The 26,177-nt window shown below is 32.0% G+C and overlaps 1 protein-coding gene across 6 annotated transcripts in view; it reads right to left on the bottom strand.

Annotated features, from left to right (window-relative positions):
- Positions 1 to 26,177, bottom strand: part of PCLO (piccolo presynaptic cytomatrix protein) — a 513,527-nt gene that overhangs the window by 287,443 nt on the left and 199,907 nt on the right. For all 6 annotated transcript variants that reach the window (XM_031938652.1, XM_031938653.1, XM_031938655.1 and 3 more), the window contains exon 4: positions 5,146 to 5,739. In XM_031938652.1, the coding sequence (XP_031794512.1) occupies positions 5,146 to 5,739 (594 nt within the window). The remainder of the gene's footprint in view (positions 1 to 5,145; positions 5,740 to 26,177) is intronic.

Raw genomic sequence — 26,177 nt, 5'->3', positions numbered from 1 at the left:
CTTCTAACATTTCTCTGCCAAAGCAAGTTGGCACTTTCTTCACAACTTTTAGCCTTAAAGGAGCTGCCTAAAGTAGCACAGAGAAGCTAAGTCATTTGCCTAGGATCACAAGAAATGGAACTTGAATCCCAATATTTCTGGCTCTAAGATTGTCTTTCTACCCCACTACATTATGCTGCTTTTGAAAGATGACATGACATAAGCCAAACCACATGGCATACATTGAGAATAGTGATATAATTTGTAATATGCATATGTACAGAGAAATAGCACAAAATGAAGCTGATATAAACATTCTTAACTATTAACCCTACTCTGTGCTGAACACTATGTTGGATCCAGGGTTGGCGATAGAAGTTAGAAAGTTTAGATATCACATATTGTCTATCCTTATGAAAATTGCAAATGTCCTTTCCTCTTTAAAAAAAAATTCTCAGTCATCTTAAAAAAGCCTACCTTATAGTTCCTGTTCATACATCAAATAGAAAGGTAGGACATAAAATAGAAAACTATGATGTATGCTAAATAAATTTTTTCAAAAAATTTCATTATATATGCCACAGACTTTTTTCCCCTTGCATCACATAAGTTTTCCAATATTATAGGATTTTAAAGAGAGTGAAAAGGGACCTGAGACATCATTGATTTCAACTCTCTCATTTTACAAATCAAGGAAGGTTAATTGACTTGACAGTTTACAAGGGTTTAATGTATCACTTTTGGGGAGAGATACTGCCTTTGGAAGCATCCAGTCTCCCTATGCTCAAACTCTACATAGAGGGAAAATAATCTAATGGAGTTACCATTTTTTATTGCAAGTAACCAGCTCTTCTACCATGGGAGTAATAGTCAAAGGTACTATTTTCTCCTCAAGTAGGTTAAGATTCAAGTACAGCAGACTCAATTCTTCCCCTTTGCTATCTCTCTCATTCTCTTGCAGCACTACCACCATCACCATCCTTACTTTTGCTTGGATTTAAACAAATCGCCATCTTTTTATTGTCCATTTATGACCTTGGTAGAGGTGCAACCTCCCCCTCTCCCCCCCAACCAGCCAATCCCATTTTGTCCTCCTTTATCCCTTACACAGTTTTAGGAAACTTCCTAATTTGTAACTCCATCCTACAAGAATTTTATTCCATGATGCCTCTGCACAGCTCTCCTGACACTAATACACTCATCTTTCTTTCAGTTCTATTTATCTCTTTTCTCCTATCTTTTTTTAAAGACCTGCACTATTACTCTGTTTCAAAAACAAAAACAACCATAGGAAAATCTCTCTTCCTCCTCCAATATCACTCTCTTTCAGTATTTCTTCTTATCTCTCTGCCCCATCTCTGTCTCTCTCTTTCCCTATTTTCCCTCTCAACAATAATTTCTAAACCAAGTGGTTATTTTGTCTTCCTTTGGTTTTACTAATTTACCTCTCTTGTATTTCTATTTGTTGTGTTTAACATTATGTTTGTCTATTTTTTTAAAAATAATGCTTTAAATGTCTGTCTTTTGTCTCGTGTCCAGCATTTTTTTAAAAAATTCATTGATTATGTTTAGATTTTCAGAGTTTATCATTTTGGGTTGTATCTTAAGCTATATTTCCTTTCATAATATGTTATTCTATCATCTCCATCAATTTCTCATGGCTATAGACTAATCCCATATTATTAAAATTTCCTTTCCTTCATATTTGAAAGTCTTTATCCTAGGCTTTTATTGAAACACATAAATACATACACCCATGCATACATGGGTTGAAATACTATGAATTAAAACACTATATATGTGTATGTCTATGTATGTGTATATAATATGTGATATATATATAGAGAGAGAGAGAATATACATATAGAAAATATGTATTACATATATGTGTATGTATACATATACACATACCCACATATATATTTTATATATATGCAATATAGATATATAGATATAATATAAAAGATAGAAACTATATATCTGTAGTTTCAATCCTTTATATATTATCCCATTTTACTTTCTGGTCCTTCCCATTTGCCCATGTGATAATTCACCATGTCTATCCCTAGTGAGTTTCACTGTCTATCTTTCCTCAGATCTATAACTACCTCCCAAATACCACCAGATTTCTCTAATCTTTTTCAACAACATTCATGTCCATCCTTATACAACAAGATTAATTAGCTTTCCTCCTAAATCTGTTCTTTCTTCTGAGTATGCAGTTTCCATCTCTATTTGAGTTCAGATCTCACAGTCATCATATGTACAAAGTATTTGAAAAATTTTAAAGTACTACATAAATGTTAGCTGTTACCATTTTTATTATCTTGGAATTAATGTTTGCTATTTATTTCCATCATCCCTTATATCCTAACTGGTTATAAAATTTTGTTGATTCTATTTTTAATATAATCTAATCCAAAAAGGATTCATTAGGTACTTAATATACCCTAAGGGTAAAAATGAAAATGACAATCAATTTCTGCCTCCAAAGAACTTACATTCTATTGGAAATGACAACAGCTAATATTTATAAAGGATTTTATATTATATACATATATATGTATGTGTGTATGTATGTGTATATATATATATATATATATATATATATATATAGTAAAGAGCAGCTAGGTGATGAACTGAAAAAAATTACTGGCCTGGAGGCAGGAAGACCAGAGTTCAAATTATATCTCAAACACTAGCTATGTGACCTGGAAAATCACTTAACCCTGTTAACCTCAGTTTCCTCATTTGGAAGATTATCTGGAAAAGAAAATAACAAACCACTTCAGTGTCTTTGCCAAGAAAACCCCAAATAGGGTCACACAAGACTGAGATTTAATCTCAGGTCTTAGTTGAAAATTACTGCTCTATAATTGTTTCCCTCCCTCACTCTTCCTCTTTTCCTCCCTTCTTTCCTTTTTCCCTTCTCCCTCCCCTAGTTTCTCCTTCCTCCCTCTCTTCCTTCCTTTCCTTCCTTTTTTCCTTATTTTTTTTAATCTATTGATATATCTATTGATTTATCAATCTCATTTAAGACCCACAAAAAAAATTGAGGTAGCTGTTTTAAAATATTGTTTCTCATTTTATAGATGAGGAAACTAAAGCTAAAAGAAATTCAATTACTTGTCCATGGTCACACAGTTAGCATGATAACTGAATTTAAACTCAATCTTCTTTACTCTAAATTCAACACTATAGAAAAGTCATATTACTTTTCACCTGTGAAATCTCTTTTCCATCTTTCTCCTTTTCAGTCTCTACCCTTAACTAGATCTCAAGTATCAGCTGCACAGAAAGTTACTAATAGTTTTCCAATAGGTCTTCTTACATAAATCTTTCTTTGACCACCAATTCCCCTTCTTCCCAAAGCCATTCTTCTTACCTTTCCAGAATAGTCTTACACATAGTCATAATTGTGCTACTTCTGTTTTTAAAAAAATTATTTTTACTTCCTATTGCTTTTAATGTCCAGGTACACATACAATTCAAAAAACAAAGTACACTATGTTTGTACAGATAATGCCCATTAAAGAGAATAAGCATTTTCCTTAAAAAATAACCTTTTCCAAAAAAGAAATGATTATGGAAGAGCAGCGGGATGTGATGAAATGCAAATATGGAGTCTTATTAAAATCTGTAAAGGAAGGCAATCAAAAGAGAAGCTAGGACTGGATTGCATTTGAGCAATTATGCAGTGCTAAGCTACTTAATACTGTAAAACCTGAACAATGATGATTTGCCATTAATGATAGTTTACATTTACATAGCACTTTAAGGTTCTAAAAGGTTCTATTTTGATATATATTACATCATTTTATCTTCAGAACAACCCAGTGAAGTGCTATTATTACTCCTATTTAAGAGGGCAGGAAACAAAGGATGACAATATTAAGTTTCTTGCCCAAATCACAAAAGTAATAAATATCTGAAATAGGATTTATCAGGTCTTCCTGCCTCTACTTCTAGAGTTTCATCCACTACAGCAGAATGCCTGAAACATAATTACAGAAAAAATGTGAGATTATAAGAAATAATAATAGCCAAAAAAAAAAATACCTAAGTCAATATGAGATTCTATGAAAAAGGCACAATATCTAGGGAGACAATAGTCTCACTGTACTCTCAATCTGGCCAAAATTGTGAAGAAACCAGTTTTTTAGGAAGATTACTGATGGGTGAGAAAGTTAATTGTAGAATTACATATCAGAAGTATCTTAAAATTTTAAAATTGTAGTGGACTTTGTGAACCAAACTGCTGAACATTCAATCTAGTCTAACCTGTATTAGAGCAAGAGTTCCCTTTACATTAAATCTAACATGTGTTTATTCAGTCTTTACTTGAAGACCTCTAGTAAGTAGAAGCTCCTTCCTAAAACAGCCCGTTTTATTTCTTGATAGCTCTATTATTAGGAAATTTGTTTTCCTTACATCTAGTCATATTCAGATTCTTTACAACTCATGCTAATAATTTGATCTATGGAGGGAAAAAAAAAAAGCCCATTTATCAAGTCCCCAAACTTGAAGACTGTTGTTATCTTTCCTCTAAATGTTCTTTCACTGAAAAGTCTATGCTTTCAACTAATTGTGTCAACTGCTTTATCATTAAAATGGAATGAGTAGCCAGAATTCATAAGCTACATTTTAAGAGTATCTGTTCACAGAGTATGCTGAACACAAGGTAATTACTTTTCCTGGGGAACCTAACCTGTGATTTCAACTTGGCATGAACTCTCTCACTCTCATTCTTTCTCTGTGTAAATGTGGAAGTGCATGTATACACATACACACAAGTTGGTGTTAACTTGAAAAATGTCAAATAACTTTCTGTGTGTGTAACTGATGATTTGAAAAAGAAAAAGTTAAATGTTGAATTTTAAATTTTAGTTTACTAAATGTGGACATGAATAACTGGTTGATATAATTTTAAAAATCAAAATAAATAAACACTTCTTTTTTATTATACCTGAATTACCCAGATTTTTTCCCAATTTGAATATAGGGACAGATCCCAATTAACTGACACTTGTGTCACCTTCCTTTACACTTTGTGCAGATGTTTCTAAATGGAATTTGTGTGTTTTAGTTTAAAATTAATTATATGTACACAAACTTTGTGTAAACAGTTAAATAAACAACAATAACAACAACAAATGATCCACTTACTATTTTTTCTTTCACTGTTTCCACTTGATCTGGTTTTACTAATGGTGTTGTCTGTAGTACATCATCTTTTTTCTGAGTTTTCTCCTCTTCTTTGGGTAGACTCTGGGGAATTCCAGGTGCTGTCTTGATCTCTGCTTGTTTTTCCACATGTACTTCTTTAGGAAGTTCCTGGTCCAAGGATTTTTCTTTATCAGCTGGCACCTCAGGTTTCATTATTTCTTGCAACTCTCCCTTTTTGGGCTTTTCCTCCAAATCATCAGAGTCTATAATCTTGTCTTTCAATTTACTTTCCTCATGCTTTTCATCTGTGCTTATCAATGGGGGCTTCTTTTCAAGTGAAGGTATTTCCTTTACTTTTTCATCTTCTTTTTGTGCTTCTTGTTCTTTCTTTTTTTCTGTTACTTGGGCAGGCATTGGGGATATTTTGGGGGATATTTCTTCTGTCACAGGAGGCTGAGGCTGAGGTATAGCTGATGGTTTTTGTACAATCTCTGAAGAAATAGGTGGGATTGAAGGTGGCACTTTGCCCATGTCCCCAAGTTGTCCTGATATTGCTCTCTGAGTCTGACAATTTAAGCATAGCCATTCTTGAACCTAAGAAAGAAAAAAAAAGAATACAGCATTGAATGGATTGAGCACATAAAATTATAACTTAATGAAGCCATAAATAAAAAATAAACACTTATCAGTGTTTTGTTTTGTTTTTTTAACTTTTCTAATGAATGGAAGAAGAATTTTTCTAAGCAAATAGAACACCGGAATGTGAAAAAGTTGGCAATAATGGAGAGTTTTTGACATCTTAGAAGCATATTTTATGTTTTAGACTAAATTGCTCTTGTTTGAAGACTGTGGAAAATTTAATAGGGTTTCCTATAGAAATATAATATGTAGTTACAATGTCTCCTACTAGTGAATTCTTACTAGAAAGATCCATGAATATGTTTTTGGATGGGCTCTTGATCTCATATTCTCTCTCTCTCCCTCCTTCTTTGTTCCTCCTTCCTTCCCTCTCTTCCCTTCCTCCTTCTTTCCTTTCCTCCCTTCTTCTCTCTCCCTCTTTCTCTCCCTCCCCCCTCTCATTCTCTCTCTTCTCTTATTATTTTAAATAACTTTTTTAAACATCTTCTACTCCCAGAGAGTAATCCCTTATAACAGATGCAAAACAAAGCAGGAAAAGGAGAAAAATGATTTTAATATCTATACCATTTCAACTTATGAAATAACTTTGATTGACTTTCATTGCAAATGAATTAATGAAGTTTTTGACTATAGTAAGGTACACAGTGGAGAACTAGACATACCTGGGAGCATAATTATAGTTTTTCATTTAAATACAATAATGCTTTTTATAAAGACTAAATTATTTCCCAGGACTATTTTGCTGTTTTTATGTTTTGTGTAAAGGTACCTGTGCATTCTTTTTATGTATGTGTACACATGTGTGTATAAATATCGATGTGTGTGCATTATATACATATACAACTACATACATATATACATATACATTCATACATATTCCTATATATGCAGATATATATGTGTGTATATATCCATATATTAGAATGTGTATGTGTATGCTGTTTGCCTCAGTTTCATTCCCTGTAAAATGAGATGGAGAAAGAAATGGTAAACTATTTCAATATCTTTGCCAAGAAAACCTCAAATGAAGTTACAAAGAGTCAGATACTACACAGGGCATCTAAATATAATGCAATATAAACAATATATTTAAAACATATAAAGATATTTAAAATGATAACTATAACATATGAAGAAAAGCATAGCATAGTGGACAGAGAGCTGGGCTTGGGGCTCAAGAAAGAACAATGTTGAAGCACTACTTCTAGACTATAATGTTTGTGTGACCCTGAGCAATTCATCACTCAGCTGCCACTGTTCTGGGTAATTCTCTAAGACCATGTATTACAGAGAAGGTACTGACCAGGTGTGGCAGAATTTTCTCATCTGGGTGTTCCCTCTCCCAGTGAAATAATAGATCCAGTCCCTATACTCACTATAACATATAAACATATTCAGTGTTTATGTATCCGATGATATGTTTTAAGAACTGATCATATGTCAGGCATTGTGGTAAGGACTGAATCCAAATACAAACATTGTATAAAATGTATAGGGGTGTCCCAAGAGACTTTTTGTAAATTTTAAGCTTTAATAGCTTAACACATATGTTTATATATAGAAACACACACATATTTAATGAAATGAATTTCAAATGTGGTACATAGACTTTGCAATATTTTTATAACTGTTAGAAAGTAATAGTTATTAAAAAAACATGTATTATGTATATAAGGACTTTGAGCTCACAATGACAATGATAATAATTATTAACAATTTATTTTATACAATGCTATAACATCTGCAAGAACATAACATATACTGCCTCCTTCAATCCTCATAACAATCCTGAGTGATGGGGACTATTAACTATCCCTATTTTCCAGAGGAAAAAACTGAAGTTCACAGAGGTTAAGAGAATTCTAATACAATTAGAAATCAATCAGTTAGTTTGCATTATTAAGCACTATGTTCTAGGCCAGGGGTCCTCAAACTATGGCCCACAGGCCAGATGCAGCAGCTAAGGATGATTATTATCCCCCTCACCCAGGGCTATGAAGTTTCTTTATTTAAAGGCCCACAAAACAAAGTTTTTGTTTTTACTATAGTCCGGCCCTCCAACAGTCTGAGGGACAGTGAACTGGCCCCCTATTTAAAAAGTTTGAGGACCCCTGTCTTTGCCAAGCACTGGGGGTACAAAGACAAAATGAGACAGCCTCATTCTCATGAGGGGAAATGATGAACATGTATAAATAAATTAAAGTAATTTGGGGATAAGAATTAGGAGCTGGAAGGTCAGGAAATATCTCATACAAGAGGTTATAGTGGGCCTAAGTTTTGAAGATAATGGTAGCCTATAATACAGACATGAGACAAGAGTGATTCCAAGTATGATTGACCTCTGCAAAGGATTGGAGGTAAAAGATGGGATGTCGCATATAAACATCATCAAATACACTTTGGCAAGATCAAAGAGTACATAAAGGGAAACAATGTATTTATATAAAACTTGGAAAGATAGGCCAGACTGTAGATAAAGAACTTTAAATGTTACATAGAGGAATTAGTATTTATTCTAGAAGCAGTAGGGTACTACTGGAGTTTTTGAGCAAACATCCAGAGCAGAAATAAAAACAAAGTTTTTGTGACTCCAAGTCCGGAACACTCTTCATATCTATCTATCTATCTATCTAAAATACTGAGTGTTTTCAAGCCAAGAGTATGCTGAAGTCAACTCCAACTGAAAAGCAGAGTGTTAAATTTTCAATATAAACTTTTACACCTTGGAAATGACCAAACACTTCATATATCAGGCTTTGATTTATTATTCTCTTGATTTCTTAGATTTGGAAAAGGGATGTAAAAATGTTAATAATGTAGATTAAACTTAAAGGAGTCTCCTACATATATAACCACTACTACCGCAAAGAGCCAATTGTTAAATATTTACCAGCATACTACTCCTTCAAGTTCACTATAATTCATGCTATAAGAAGTATTCACATTTGAATGAGGATATTTTTGGTGAACTCAGTTAATGACATATCTTTGTTGTAAGGTCTCTATCAGGAAAGTATTTTAAAAGGAATTATCCCAAAACTTGTAAGTATGTTCACTTCAAGATAAACAATCTTATCTATAACAATAAATACAACATAAACATAAGCCATTTAATTTAAAATTTTTTTTAAACCTCCAATTTGTGGGACTATGTTATGAACAATACAAATTCAATGCACTACAACAAGTATTGAGTATTATTATAAGCAAGGCATCATGTGCCAAAACGTAGGAATAAAAGCAAAATGAAAAGCTATCTCTGGCATTAAAAAGATACATCCTATTAAAAAATAAAACTGTCCTCAGGAAGTTTATAATATAATCATAGTGAAGGCAGATGAAAAACAAACAAAAAAACCAAAATACTACATAATTTAGAATATTTTTAAGTGGATGGCAGAGGTCAAAATGATACTACTAAGTCCCAGAAGAAAGAATCACTACCCTTCGAGGAAAGAGGAGAATGTGAGAAGATTTGATGGCATTTGTACTGGGCTTTGAAGGAGAGATATTTTAATTTTCTATTTTTCTAGTTGAAAAGAAATATTGTGAAAGGCAGAAATATACAGTAGTTTATTCTACTCATAATTTGAAAAAGGACAGGATGAAATTAGACAGAAAAAGTGTATTTTTTTAGTTTGGTTATAGCATTTATTATAGAAAGGATGGAAGGAAACAAGTATTTAGTAAATGCCTAGTACATTCCATGAACTGGACTAAATACTTTAAAAATATTATCTCATTTGATCAAGCTAAGGGAAGCATGTGTTAAAATCTATTTTGAAGTTGAGGACAGTAAGGCAAACAGAGGTAAAGTGAGTGTCCAGAGTCCCATAGGGAATAAGTACCTGAGGCAACATGTGAACAATGGTCTTCCTAACTGTAAGCCTAATAATGTTTCATTCACTGTGCCTCCCAGCTGTTTCTATGAAGGGAAAAAATTTTGAAAGGGGTTTTGTTGTTGTTGTTGTTGTTGTTTTTCTTTTTTTGTATCCCTAGAGTCTTATTAGTAAAATATAATTGTACCTTTCTTTGTTGCCCCAGAGCTTAACATAGTGCCTGTAAAAAAGTAAGGACATTATAAATGCTTGCTACCTAAGCAGAGTCAGATTATAAAGAGTCTTGAATGCCACGCTGAGTTAGTAGTTTTTTCAGTAGATTGCAGTAAATAAACCTATAACACTAAGTGAATAAAATATAATGTATATCAGCAGTTGAAGGAAAAAGCAACTGGAAAGTTAAGAAAAGACATTATGTCAGATGAAGAACTTTTGTGGTAACATGAAGGGACTTTAGATTCCAAGAAGGGACTTATTACAAAAGTAATAAGGGAGAATATTCATAGATGGTAGAAAATCTCTGCAAAGTCAATAAATTTTTGAGGAGTCACTGATAGCTTTGGAGCAGAGTCCTGATGGAATCATCTCTATGTATTAAGGAATATGGCTTTGGCAGTTAAATGAAGGGAGGATTAAAATATAGCTAGAAAATTTTTTTCACTATTCTTCCATCATGATAAAGGAAACTTCCACAAGTGTCAAATGCTACTATTAGAGCATTACTGTTTCTGGGTTTTCTGTATATTTGGTTATTCAATTTTTTCCTGATTAATTCAGGTTATTCCTTACATATTTACCATAAGACAAATGACCATGTCAAGTTAGTTTAAATAAGCTGCACCTGATAACTATACTTGCCATTATTCCTTTTTGTCAAGGTATGCCGCCTTCCTTGATTAGGTTTTTATTTAAAGGCCAGGACTATACTAATAATTTCCTATACAGATTAGTTTCTTTTCCAGGGAGTTTAAAGGAATCACAAATTCTAATCTATTTCTTTTAATTTCTTATCATAAATTATTTGGGGATTGTGCTAAAGAGTTGCTAATATAAAAATAAGGCTCTACCCTGAAAGAATATACTAATAATGCATGGGGGTGGGGAACTGCAGAAGGGGGGCAACCAGTATACAAGAGCAGAATGGTTTAGTGAACAAATGTTCTTTGCTCTGTAATTTATACTTGTGTGACCTCAGGCGGGTGACCTCAGTCCATCACTTCTTTAGGTCTCAGTTTGCTCAAATACAGAATGAAGAGGTTGGATCAGATCATTTACAATCTTCCAATTATAAATCTATAAGCCTACAACCCTAGATGAATAAAATATAAAGCATATCAGCAGTTGAAGGAAAAAAAAACATCTGGAAAGTTAAGGAAAATCCATCACATAGGAAGAACTCAAATGGTAACATGAAGAGGACTAGGAATTCCAAGATGCAGAAGTAATAAGGGAGAATATTCATAGATGGTAGAAAGTCATTGCAAAGGCATAGGTGCAGAAAATGGAGTCATACAGAGAAACACAGCTACACAAGTTTTATTAGAACATAGAGTAGATATGAGAAAGTGCTAGAGAAACTGGAGATAATATGAAGCAAAGAAGTTTAGATAGAGCAGTGCTATAGTCAGACCTGTGCATTAGGATCATCAATATATTAGCTAGGTGAACAATGAACTGGAAACATGAAGGCCTTGAAGAAGATCAGTTAACATGCTCTATTGCTAGAGTCCAGATCTACATAACATGGTAATTTATGGGTAATGTGTAGAAAGGAGAAAATTCTAGGATGACTGGGAGGTTGGCATGATTATGCCTTGACAAAAATATGGAAGTTTGGGGAAAGGATGAGATAAAGGAAAAAATAACTAGTTCTGGATAAGGTGAGTTGGAGATGCCTAGAGGACATCAAGGTAGAAATGAACAGAAGACAGATGTTGATATGGGACATCATACAGGTGAAGTTTGAATATGAAAATTTACAACTCATTTGTATGTAGATGATAATCGAATGTATTCAAAATAACGAGGTTACCAAAAGAAATAGTCCTAAGAAAGAAAGGAATATTGCCAAAGACGGTGCTCTGATATGGGAACTGGAAGAGAGACAAAGAGGATAATGATTTAGAAAAGGAGACCAGATACAGATAGATAATAGGTATAGCAGTACAGCATAAATTCTTGAAAAAATCCAGAGGGAAGAGACTATACAGGAAGGCAAGTGTAGGAATATAACTAATAGTGGTAAATACTGCTGAGGAGTCGAGATAGATTAGAACTGAGAAGAAATCATTAGGTTTAATAATTGAAAAATGATTGGTGAATTTGGAAATTTGGAAAGAGTATTTTTCAGTCTAGGGATGGAGATCAATAAGTCATATCACAAGGTGCTGAAGAGTGGTGAGAAAAGCAAAACAGAATCTAAATGACTTTTTATTTTTTGGTAATCTGGCTGCAAAAATTAAAGTTTTATAGGGTAGTAGATGAGTTGGATGGCATGGGGAAGGAAGATTTGATTTGTTTTGTTGTCGTTGTTGTCTTTTAAGGATGGTTAAATCTGAACATTTTTGTAGACAATAGGGGAAAAGTCCATAAATCTAATTCTCTGCTTTAGTTAGTCTTTGGAAAACTTCAAAAAAGTTGCTTAGTTTTTTTTTTAATTTTATTTTGCCATTAATCAACAAGAAAAATTAATAAAAATTTTCTGCCTTAAATGGTGTTTAGTTAGGATTGATTATCAATCTCACTCAGGAATTCTCAAGACTAAAGTATTGTTTCTAAAATGCAAGTACTATGGATTCATTTGTACTTTTTGTCTGTATCAATATTCCAAGCAGCTGTTATTTCTAATTTTCTGTACAGAAAGCTTTAATTTGAACAGTGGTTTTGTGAGTGTGTGTTTGTGTGCATGTACAGCCAAAGGGAAGAAAGTCATTCAATTCTATATGTCAAATAACAAAAGCCTCAATCTTGATAGTGAACATTCCCCACTGGGTCATATTCAATAACACATATAAAAAAATCAATCCTCTTAATCTGTCTAGTGGTTTCAGTAACCATTTCTTGGCTTTGCCACTGCATGTACTATTTTCATTGAAAGGTTGAATTCTTGGGAAACCAGAATGAAAAAAAAAATTAGCTTCAACACAATGAAATTGTATTACCTACGCTTTAAAGGTCCAAACATAACTTTGTAATAAACGTTTTAAGAACATATTTTGGCCTAAAATTACAAGAGATTTTAAGAAACTTGTCTTTTTTCGCAATAGTCAATTTTCTATCATTTGGAATAACTGATCCATTAGAAAATGTCAGATTTTACTTAGTATTCAGAGGTAAAATATTATGAATCATCTTACTCTCATACTAATCAAAACACATTTCAATAGTATAGTATTTTGCTTGAATAAACCCTTCTATTTAAAGGGAAACTATTGAAGGAGCCTCAAAGGATAGTAATAATTTTAGATGAGTGTAAACTCATCACCTTAATGTTTTAATAGGACTTTGAAAAATGCACTTCCCAGAGTTCAGGCAAATAACATGTTTCACTTTGTCAGTGTGAAAATAAACTTAGCAAGTCTACAAACAATTCCTCTACAGAACATATTTTCCTATATTAACAGATAAGTCAAATATTTGAAGCTCTACTTTAACAAAAGGGAAAAATATCTACCCTGATAATTTCTATTACTAATCCAATACTAGTAATTACTAATTACTACTACATTTTTACTTAAGTGCTTATGTAATTTTAAATGGAAATCGAATGTAGCATTTTAAAATAGTCTCAATGATTTGCTTTGTGCCTCTGGTATGCTTTGTATCTTGAATGAGGACATTTTTATGGTGATATAAGCCTGGTACCTTTTCCTTCCTATTTGATAATATATTACCAAACCTGCTTTTTTTTTTTTTTTTTTTTTTTTTTTTGTAAAAGGGGCTACTGTCTTGTCTATTGTTGAAAATTTGTTTGCAAAACCTTTTTTCTTCCTATTCTGCTATACCAAATGGAATTGGGGTATCACCCTACTGGAATACGATAGCCAAAAAAGCTAAGCCAATTTGGCGTGCTAAAGAAATATGGATTCCAACAATAATGAGGTTGTTGTACTGCTTTACTATTTCTTGATGACATCTTTTGTCTCAATATACTCTTATTCCAGAAGCTAGCCATATATTTTGAATTTTTGAGGAATTATATCAAGACTTGTTCTCAGAGTAACTTAATTACCAAGCAACATATTAACTAGTAATTAAATGTCTTTTTAAGCACTGTTTATTGTATAGTCTATAATGTAATATTTTCCTTTGAAATTGGTACTTTTCCTTTATATATAAACATATATAATATTTTATTATACATATATTTAGATGACAGAAATTTTTTAGAACACATTAAAGCTGAACAAAAAGCACAAAATATTTTATTGGATCATTCAAAAGCAATTGCATATGCACAAATCTAGAGTATCATGTGAATGAAATGAAATATTTCTAAGATATAACCTGGCAGAAGATTATTTTGCCTAAAAGATATTCAAATGCCAAAGTAACTCACTATCAAGTTGGGAAACATGATTTTTCTTTCTTTCTTTTTTTTTTTAATTAAAGCTTTTTATTTACAAAGTATATGCATTGGTAATTTTTCCAACATTGACCCATGCATGACCTTTTGTTGTAAATTTTCCCCTTCTCCCCAGCTCCTCCCCAATCTGGCAGGTAGTGCAATACATGTTAAATATGTTGAAATACATGTTAGATCCAATGTGTGTATACATATTTATACAGTTATCTGGTTGTACAAGAAAAATTAGACCAAGAAGGAAGAAAAAGAAAAACTGAGAAAAAAACAAAACAAAATGCAAGCAAATAACAACAGAGAAAATGAGAATGCTATGTTGTGTTCCCCCCTCTGTTCCCATGGTTCTCTCTCTGGGTATAGCTGGCTCTCTTCATCACTGCACAAGTGGAGCTGGTTTGAATCATCTCAATGTTGAAGGGAGCCATGTCCTTCAGAATTGATCATCACATAGTCTTCTTGTTGTTGTGTATAATGATCTCCTGGTTCTGCTCATTTCACTTTGTTTCAGTTCATGTAAGTCTCTCCAGGCCTCTCTGAAATCATCCTACTGGTCTATTCTTACAGAACAATAGTATTCCATAGCATTCATATACTATAATTTATTCAGCCATTCTCCAATTGATGGGCATCCACTCAGGGAAATATGATTTTTCTAACAACTATGATAGTATTCATTTTTTAAATCCAAATGGCATTTTGAAGTTTTTCAAGCAATTTGTATATAAATAATTTATATAAACCTTATAACAACTCAGTGAGATAGACAGGAAGATAATATATCAATATCCTTTCATTGCTGATGAAAATGAGTGGCTAAGTAGTTAATTGGTTACTCAAGGTTATAGGGGGGGAAAAAGACAGATGTAAAACTAAAACTCTAGTCAAGTAAGTTATAAGTAAATTATATCTCAGGAATTTCAGCATTCCATATAATATATTAAAATCTGCTGAAATCTATCTTCCAAGTAGAAGATAGCCCACTAAGTAGAGAAGAGCTCATCATTAGCTGTCTGGCTCTTTGGTAGTGATTTTTTTTTTTTTTTACATCCTCACGAGAGAACTCATATAAAACAAAAATAAATACAAGTACCCTTAGTTCCAAGAAGCCTAATTATATTTCTTCAGTAGTGGTGACAGAATTACAGAAGAATTAAGAAGTACTAAGAATCACTTAGATTTTGGCCTTTCTACATATTTTAATTTGACTATTATAAGATATGGTGTCTGTCCAATGTCTTCCAAATACATCAGGAAAATCTGAGTCACATCAGTATTGACATTATTGGTATAAATTAAATCAAATAAAAATGAAGTTGAACTAAATGAAGGGTTGAAGTCACAAACAGATATTATCCATAAAGGTAGGGAAAGTGATTGGTCAAGCTGTTTTTTTTTTTTTTTTTTTTTTTTAATTATACCCCAATATCATGAAGAAACATTATTTCATGATATGGATGATCATTCCATATTGTATCACTAACAAGGAATTGGAAAAAAGGTCTTTCTCAAAATAATTATAGCTTACATACACATTTTCTGAGAACTAATAAAACTAGGCCGCCTAGGTGACACAGCAGATACAGTACTGAGCTCAGAATCAGGAAGACTTATTTTGATGAGTTAAACCCAGCCTCAGACTTAGTTGTGTGACCCTGGGGAAGTCTCTTAACTCTTTTTGTCTTGGTTTCCTCATTTGTGAAATGAGATGAAGAAAGAAATGGCAAAGCACTCCAGTATCTTTGCCAAAAAAACAAACAAACCGAACAACAAAAAATATGGAGTCACAAAAAGTCAGATATGACTGAAAAAAACATTGAAGATTAAGAACACGATAAAATACATGAACTTAGGGGCTTAAATTCTGATACTTAGTGATAAATAGTGAAAATTTGAAAAATGTTATTAATGGGGTGAAAGAGCTATGAAAATGTTTCAAAAAAAAAAAAAAAAAGAAATGAGAAGCCAAGAACATAGAGACTAATAAATATCCTCATATTCTAAACACATGTTTAAAGAAAGGAATTTGTAGGTACCAAAATGGTGAATATCAATTAATACTGCCAAAAAAAAAGAAAGAAAAGAAAATTACAACATACATTGAAAATACTCATCACTGATTATAGAAATAAACTGTGTAAGTCAAATTTAATTTAGAAGGCAAAAAGCAGACTGTTAATGATGAGAAAAAGCTATATACTCCTGAAAGGATTCAAAATAGAACTATTCAAGCTAATAACAAGAAATAAGATATGGACACCCAAACATATCAATAATTTTATTCTAACTTAATATAAATCTATTCACAAAAAGACCATAAAGTGCTGTAGTCAGCAAATGTTGATTAAGCAATTGAACAGAAATGAAAATCAACTGCAATGTCAGTTTATACTATAAACTTATTTGTAAAATCTTATGAGGGTGATAGATGATTATATACACTATTATCTCATAAGATAGGGGGGAAACAGTTGAGAATAATAGTAATTTAAAGAAAGTTTTACAAGAGATCCATTGATCAAAGATATTCTAGCAGCACTGAAGCAAAATTGGGGAAGGACAACAAACAGGAGAAAATGGAAAAGATTACTCTGTCAATCTGGCAATTAAAAAACAAAAGTGGGAAAAACAACTACCTTTGATGTAGCTTATTTAACTTATTTAGATTTATATTGATCCAATTTTAAGAATGGTGAGGAAAAGCAAATTATTTGAAAGCAAGAACGATATCAACATTATACAATAAAATTTCAGACATTATTAGCAAAAAAGTATTAAAAATTAACAACTGATGATTTACATGTCTATTTCCTAAAAATACAAAAATTTTATGTTTGGAATCAATACTTCTATTAAAGTCTTCCTAATTTGGGGTATTAATAGGTGACAAGAAGGCTTTTCCTAGTTATATTCAACCAATGGATGTTGTTTTTATGATAATATAATTGACTTAAAGATACTGAAAATATAATACCCAATTGTGACTATTGTTTGCTTGTTACATTTTGTTGAACCATGAAGGCTCTTTTCCAATAATATAATCCATGCTACATATCACATATCTCACTCAGATATCAAAATCATCCAATATTCCTTGAAAGATATACTCATAGAAATAACCATGATAAATTATTTATCATAACCACCAGATAAAGTAATAAAAAAGGCAATAAATACATGATTGCTCAAGGTTTTTGTGGCAGTGATAGAGAAAATTTAACACAGAGCCTATGGTAAAAATAATTTTCTCTATGGATTGTGAGGTTCTCCAAATGTGTGCTTATGGATATTATTCCTCTGTTTCAGTCAAGTTCTTCAATATTGTGTTGCCTTAAGAGATCAGAGATGTTTTACTGCCCAGATGATATGTATTTGGAAGAACAACCTAAAAAGCTTACCTACGGTAGGCATATCTAGGAAAGATAATACAGATGGACAATAATTTGAGTACAGAGGAGGAGGAGGCTGGATTAGTTTAGTAAACTGAAAAGCTTTTCCAATGATCCCAAACGTCCCATGATAAAAATGCTCATATTTCCCTTGCATTCAATATTTTAAGATCTTGAACCTAAGACATAATACCAGATTATAGTTATTTAATAATTGTAATTTATAGTTATTTTTGTTATATTGTGCAATAAATTTTGAAAATATATCAATTTGCTATATAGATTTTTTAAGTGTGTTTGGACTCTTAAGTTGCTTCCAATTTTCTTTCAATCTAAGTTGTTTTTCCAAAATAACTGAGTCAGACACGAGATGCTTTAACATGATACATTTGTTTTGCTACAGACACGTTAGATCAGAAAAACAGAAGACTTCTTTTGACTTAGGGAAATCATATAGGGATTAGGGAAACTGGTTCTTCTCCATATGAGTGATGTTACAATATGAAAATGAATAGAAACATTAACATTCCAGCAATATCCTAGTGCTGATAAAATTCAATGTACTGATCAAAATAAAGTCGGATACATGATTTGGACATAAAGGATGATATTATAAGCAAATTAGGAAAACAAGGGATAATTTATCAGACCTTTGGAGAGACTTTGGAGTTTGGGGACTATAACCAAAGAAGAACTAGAGAACATTTAGAAAGGCAAAATGGACACCTTTTATTACATTAAATTTAAAAGTTTTGCATAAAGAAAACCAAAAGAAACAAGATTAAAGGGAAGTACAAAGCTGGGGGAAAATTTTTACAATCTTTATTTTTAACAAAGGTCTCATTTCTAAAATATATAAAGAACTGTGTCAAATTTATAATAGAAATCATTTACCTAGAAAAAATAACAACAAAGTTCATATGGAAAAACAAAAGGTCAAGAATTTCAAGGGAACTAATGAAAAAAAAATCAAATGAAGGGGGCCAAGCTGTACCAGATCTAAAATTATATTATAAAGCAGCAATTACCAAAACAATTTGGTATTGACTAAGAAATAGACTAATTAATCAGTGGAATAGGTTAGGTTCAAAGGATAAAACAGTCAATATCTTTAATCTAGTGTTACAAAGACCCCAGCTTTTGGGATAAGAACTCACTGTTTGACAAAAACTGCCACAATTACCATTACACCATACCATTACACACTTCTCAGATTGGCTAGAATGAAAGGGAAAATAATGTGGAATGTTGGAGGGGATGTGGGAAAACTGGGACACTGATACATTGTTGGTGGAATTGTGAATACATCCAGCCATTCTGGAGAGCGATTTGGAACTATGCCCAAAAAGTTATCAGACTGTGCATACCCTTTGATTCAGCAGTGTTACTACTGGACTTACATCCCAAAGAGATTTTAAAGAAGGGAAAGGGACTTGTATGTGCAAGAATGTTTGTGGCAGTCCTCTTTGTAGTAGCCAGAAACTGGAAACTGAGTGGATGCCCATCAATTGGAGAATGGCTGAATAAATTATGGTATATGAATATTATGGAATATTATTGTTCTGTAAGAAATGACCAGAAGGATGATGTCAGAAAGGCCTGGAGAGACTTGCATGAACTGATGTGGAATGAAATGAGTAGAACCAGGAGATCATCATATGCCTCAACAACAATAATATATGATGATCAATTCTGATAGACTTGGCCCTCTTCAACAATGAGATGAACCAAATCAGTTCCAATAGAGCAGTAATGAATTGAACCAGCTACACCCAGCGAAAGAACTCTGGGAAATGAGTATGAACCACTATATAGAATTCCCAATCCCTCTATTTTTGTCTACCCACATTTTTGATTTCCTTCACAGGTTACTTGTTAACTATTTCAAAGTCTGATTCTTTTTGTACAGCAAAATAATTGTATGGACATGTATACATATATTGCATTTAACATATACGTTAACATATTAACATGTATTGTCAACCTGCTATCTGAGGGAGAGGGTGAGGGGAAAAATTGGAACAAAAGGTTTTGCAATTATCAATGCTGAAAAATTACCCATGCATATATTTTGTAAATAAAAAGCTATAATTAAAAAAAAGAAAAAAAAATAGAAGTCATTTCCCAATTGATAAACGGTCAAAGGATATGAACAATTTTCAGATGACTAAATTAAAGCCCTATATAGTTACATGAAAAAAATGCTCTCAATCACTATTGCTCAGAGAAATGCAAAGTAAAACAACTCAGAGATACCATTTCACACCTCTCAGATTGGCTAAGTTGACAGGAAAAGATAATTATAAACATTGGAGGGTGTGGGAAAATTGGGACACTAATGAATTGTTGGTGGAGTTGTGAAATCATCCAATCATTCTGGAAAGCAATCTGGAACTATGCCTAAAAGGCTATAAAACTGTGCATATCCTTTCACCCGGCAATGCCATTACTGTGTCTGTATCCCAAGGAATCATAAAGGAAAGAAAAGGACCCATGTGCAAAAATGTTTGTAGCAGCTCTTTTGGGGATAGCAAAGAATTGGAAAAGGAATGGATGACTATCAATTGGGCAATGACTGAACAAGTTGTGGTATGTTAAGGTAATGAAATATTGTTCTATAAAAATGATTAACAAGTTTATTTTAGAAAGGCCTGGAAAGATGTACATGAACTGATGCTGAGTAAAACAAGCAGAACCAGGAATACATTGTACACAATAACAGAATGTGCAGTGATCAGCTATCAAAGTCTTGGTTATTCTCAGTGGTTCAGTGATTTATAATGATTAATGTCTTTACTAATCACCTTGATTTGCTCAAGCTTCTTCACTATACAGAGAAAAGGCCAGATTGATCTGGGAATCAAATAAAACTGAGCATTCCTTAAACTTAGCATAAGGGAAATTTTTTGCAGTATTTGCTCATTGGAAGTTCCTTGTGATACTGCCACACTATACCCAGAACTTTCCCTGCTATGCCAGATATCCAAGTCAGACTGATATATATCAACTCCCAAGTCTGATAATCAACCCAGACTAAAAATGATCTGATAAAATAATTATGTAATTATGCAATGCCCCCCCCTTCCTTTTGTGATTTTTGTCTTTAAAACTCCTACTGCCTATGCTCACTCTGAACTCAATTCTAACTGTATTATTCCCATGTATATATGTTTGCTTAGGTGTAAATAAAGCCGTAGATACAACCTTTATTTATTTATTTATTTTTGGTCATTCTTAGACTGAACTTTGGGGGGAAATGGCTGACAATAAAACTATAAAATAGGCTTATAAATTAAACATTTACTTGATGATAAATCATAATTTCACAAGTCTTACATTCAATTATCCCATATGAGGGCAAAACCTATAGTTTAAGAAGAATTGAACAGGGCAAAATATTCTACTTTATTTTATTTTCAAAAAGTATGTATTTTTATTGTGAAAATAAAATAATGTATTTGTATGAGATAACAATACAGGATTAGGAGTCTATCCTATAGATTGCACTATTAATTCAAGAATTTCTACTTTTAGTTTACCTCCAAAGGAGTACTTATGAAATTATTTATTTGAATAATATCCTAAGATATTAATTATACCCTAATAAAGCATAATTTGGTAGCACATTTTAAAATGACTTTTTAAAAAAAAAATCCTTTCTTTTCGTATTCTTTTTTTTATTTTGTTACAATTTTAAATTAAAAAAAAAAAGTTATTGCCATCAAAATTCTTTGCCCTGTCAAATAGTTCAAAACTAGAAAGTGATATGATTGTCAATGGAAGTGACTTTTAAAAATTACCATTAACTTTGCTGATATTACCTAGTAATATAAAATGTTTCTTTCTCACTTGCAGTCTAAACTTTATGTGTTTTGTCTATTCCATTAGAATGAAAACTTTTTGAGAGTAGAGACTATTATTTATTTGTATCCTAGTACTTAGAACAATGCTTTGCAAATAGTAAATACTTACTAAATGTTTTATTCATTCATTATTCATTTATTCATCCATGCAATGTAACATGTTATCAAGGAGCTTGCAAAAGATGAGCTTACATCAAAACATTTTAATTTGAGGACAAAAAATTATCTTATATATCTTTATATTAGTAACCAATTAAATATAAATAAGTAACTAGAATTATAACTTGTCCTGGGACCATTTCTATTTGAATTGTGCTGAAAAATATGAAAATTAAATTATGAGTGATATATGTGTGTATGTGTGTGATAATGCCATTTAAAAATAGTACTTTAATTGGAAATGGACCAAGCAGCAATGCAAGAAACCTTACTAAAATACTTTAGGCATCTGAATAAAACATTTGATTTGAACAATTATGATCTATTAACCTTTATGTTATTTATGTACTCAGAGCAAACATGCTTTTTAACAAGAAAGAAAATGAAAGGAAGATAAATAAAATAAGATATAGAAAATTGAGAGATGTTTTATGTGTGAAATGAATGCTAATGCTAAAATTGGACTGAGAAACCACTCTCATTTGCAACAAGTTATTCCAGTAACTCAAGCAAGAAGACTGATTTGAACACTATTGATTTAATGCTATGTATAGACTCAAGCTAAAAAGTAAATGCAAGTCTCTCTTAACTCTGCATTCTCTGAATTTTTTTTTACCAATCTGACTACTTCTCAGTTTCCTGTCAATTTTGTTCTTCCTTTATCTTTTCAATATGGAAAAGCTGCAAGATCTTTCTCTAACTTCTTTTATTGTCTTTCATTATATTCTTTCATCGTGAAGGCATTTACTTTCTTGTCTTCAATTAGCATATCCATGATTCTAATTGATGCCCAAAAAGGTTCCCAAAATCTATCTATTGATCCCTAACCTTTCACTGGACCTAGTTTTTTTTCTATAAATTTCCACATAGATATCCAGTCAACACTTCTAAAGGAACACAATAATTATATTAAGAATAAGCATTTATATAATATACACATTGCTTTTTTTGTGTTAAATTATTTTATCTTCACAATCCTTTAAAGTGGGTACTATTATTAAACTAATTTTACAAATGAGGAAATTGAGATTAGGAGAAGTTAGTGTTTTCCTAAATCATACCATCTGGTATCTACAACCACTTCATTTGCCACATTAACAATATCACCCAATATCTGAAATACTTATCTACATGTCTGTCAAAATCTTTTTGATCCTTCATCAGAGGTCCAATTGAAGTGTCCCTTCCTTCATGATTTAAAAACAACAACAACAAATTCTCCAAAGTGATTGGTTCCTCCTCAGAGACTTTATTTGAATATTTTGCATGGATATTTAATTTGTTCTATCATATTTTGCTCTATGTAATATTTACATGTTAAATCCATTTTCCATAATGATCCATTACCCTAGAAGTTCCTTATGGGCAAGAAATGTATCATTCATCTTTATATATATGTTTATATATTTATATATATGTTCATCTTTATATCTCCATGGTTCAGCAGAGCACATTGCACATACTAATTGTATAATTATATCTATTGATAATTGCTTACACAGGAAATCAAGAAAACCTCAACATTTTTGTTCATGTAATGCATAGTCTTTCTGATGACATTTTTAACCAATCAATCAAGTCCTTATTGAGTGCATATTATTTCCAGAGGTTAATACATACAGATACCATTACATTATGCCCTGAGAACACACATTCCCATTTCTACTGTATTTTTCCAAATGGAGGCAATCTCATAAATTTGAAAAGAAAACTTGCATTAACAAGTTATGGATATTTATTCTTAATTTTTCTGCTTACATATGCATTTATTATTAAATAAATTTCATGTATATTATTTTGGATATAAACAAACATGTTTATTTATCTCTAGATCTCTAGATACATATACATGGCATTTAACATTTTTGATAAGCTATTTTTCAAAAATGAGCAATATTATAGGTTTTAGCTCTTTAAAAAATTTTTTTCTGGGTATTTCTTCTAGCTTGGCCAAATTGAGGACAAGCCCTTGAGCTGAATCCTAACCCAATATAAAATGCTTATTTTACATTCTATCATTTGCCTTGGGTGTGTTCTTGACAAGGGATGTTATATATTCAGCAAGTCTTTAAATAATATAATCTCTTTATAAATAAAAGAATAGTTACATTAAAAACTTATAGTCATGTTCTTGTCTTTGTACCGAAACTATAATCTAGATTTATGACTGATTTTATGACTGTTTTAATTCATGTACCATACTGCCCAAGAGCAAAGATACTGGAGTGGTTTGGCATTTTCTTCTCTCCTGAATTAAGGCAAATAAGTTAAATGATTTTAATCAAGAGCACACAGCTAGTAAGTGTATGTAACTAGATCTGAATTTAGGTCTTTCTGACTCCAATCTCAGCAACCTAGTCACTAAGCCACTTAGTTGCCTCCTAGGTAAACAGAGGCTAAGTGATTTGACTTAGTGCAAAATTACAATCCAATTCAGGTATCTCTTGATTCTTGTGCTGGCAGACTATCCAATGCATTACCTATCTGCCCCATGAAATGTTTTAATGAAATAGAATAAAATCCCAAAGTCCAGGGCAACTAGATCTAGAAAGAAATCCTGCTGCCTAAAGAAACTCTCATGATATAACTGTTTATTTAAATTCACATTACCCACTTTTTTACTTACATTCACCATTATTCATTGTCAGAGCACTTTTGTTACCCAGGGGATAAATCTTCAAATGCTATTTTGATTTTTTTTATATTAAATTATTTATTGGAAAATACAAAAGATAATATAAGTTAATTATAATCTTTTTAACATGCATCATACACTTCAATTCAAAATATAATAATAAGAGCTATATATTCAAAAATACCTAAGTACCTATATCTCAAATATATTAATACCTTAAGAATTTTATATGAGGCAAAAGTATACATGAAATGCTCATATAAATATTTTTTTTAAATCCTGAATTTTAAAATGTTACATTTTAATTTCAACAATTTATAGCCTTCTATTTAATTATTAATACGATTGTATGTGGCTTTAATTTTGATGTTTTAATACAATAACTTTTTTTTTCCAGATTTAACATTGTCTATCTGACTTTTGGTACTTTTTTCAGACAATTTCCCTGAATTTATTTCCCAAAGTGTCATATATATATATAGGCAGTAAATAGATAGCCACTGTAATATATCCTTGAAATTTCCCTAATTATCCTCTTGGGGCTCAGTAAAACAATGACTAAAATACACAGTGAAAAAATGTGAATTCCCCAATCTCATCAATCATCTGCTTGCTGCGAAACAAGGAAAACGTGAATGAGCCAAAATGTTCCTTTTTGCTATAGTAACCAATTGACCTGGAAAGGGAGAAAAAGAGAAATTTGATTTATAAATAATTTGACTTGGGGAAAGAAGTTGAAATTCATTTTTGAAAAATTTCTAGCTTCTTTACCAACTGCACTAATAGCTCTAATTGTGGCTTTTAAAAATCCACTTCTCCCCATGATATGGAAAAATTCCATTAAAGAGAAAGAAAACTAAAAATTTCACAAGAAATACATATTATTATATAGAGCCTTTAAAAAAAAGTGATATAGGGGCAGCTAGGTTGTGCAGTAGATTGAGAACCAATCTTGAAGTCAGGAGGACTTGAGTTCAAATGTGACCTCAAACACTTAACACTTCCTAGCTGTGTGACCCTGGGCAAGTCACTTAACCTCAATTGCTTCAGCCAAAAAGTAAATAAATAAATAAATGTGATATAATTTCCACCATATTCTTTCCATAATAAAAGAAGATATAACCACAGTGGCATTTTCTTAATAACATTTTAATAGATATCTTCAATGTGTCATACATTCTCTATTAGGTAATTTGTGAAAAGTTTACATCAATGAGAATAGAGTAAGGATCTTAAAATTTCAATGACTGATAAAACATGGAAAAATAGGAAAGAAAGAATTATCCCTATGAAATTTTTTATCATGTACCTAGATAATATTTCTTTCTTTTGATTTTTAAAGTAATATATACATTAATATGGTTGATAATACTATTTATGAGACTTCTAAGAGCCAAGATGGCAGAATAAGCAATAAATCACTTTAACTCTTCCATATTCACCTTCAAACAACCAAACAATAGCACCTCGAAACAAATTCCAGAAAAGCAAAACCATCAAAAAGATGGGATGATGAAACAATATTTTAGTTGAAGAAACTTAGATCAGAAAGAAAAGTCTGCCTCACTCAGGTAAAGAGGGGACACAGTACAATATAGGAAGTGTCCCAGCAAGCCAGTAGTAAGCCCCACCTCAACAAACAAGCAAGAGATCCTGAGCTCCAGTGTGGTGGAGCAGGCAAACATCAACACCAGGAACTCCCCCTTCCTCCCCCCCCCAAAAAAAATACCTTAGCATAGCCAGGGGAACTGATATAATCCAACTCCAAGAACCATCGCATGCATCAGGGAGGCCCTGAGAAAACAGGCATCCTCCAGTGGCCAAACCTCCAAGTGTATCATAACATCCACAGGTGAAGAGGCATCCTTTAGTGACCAGTGTCACTAAATGATGTGCTTCAGTGTAGTCTTGGATAAATGCAGAAACACT

This window comes from Sarcophilus harrisii, chromosome 5 (assembly GCF_902635505.1).
Source record: "Sarcophilus harrisii chromosome 5, mSarHar1.11, whole genome shotgun sequence".
In the NCBI taxonomy this organism is placed as follows: domain Eukaryota; kingdom Metazoa; phylum Chordata; class Mammalia; order Dasyuromorphia; family Dasyuridae; genus Sarcophilus; species Sarcophilus harrisii.
Note: the sequence above shows the minus strand (reverse complement) of the source record. Positions and strands in the feature narration are given on the sequence as shown.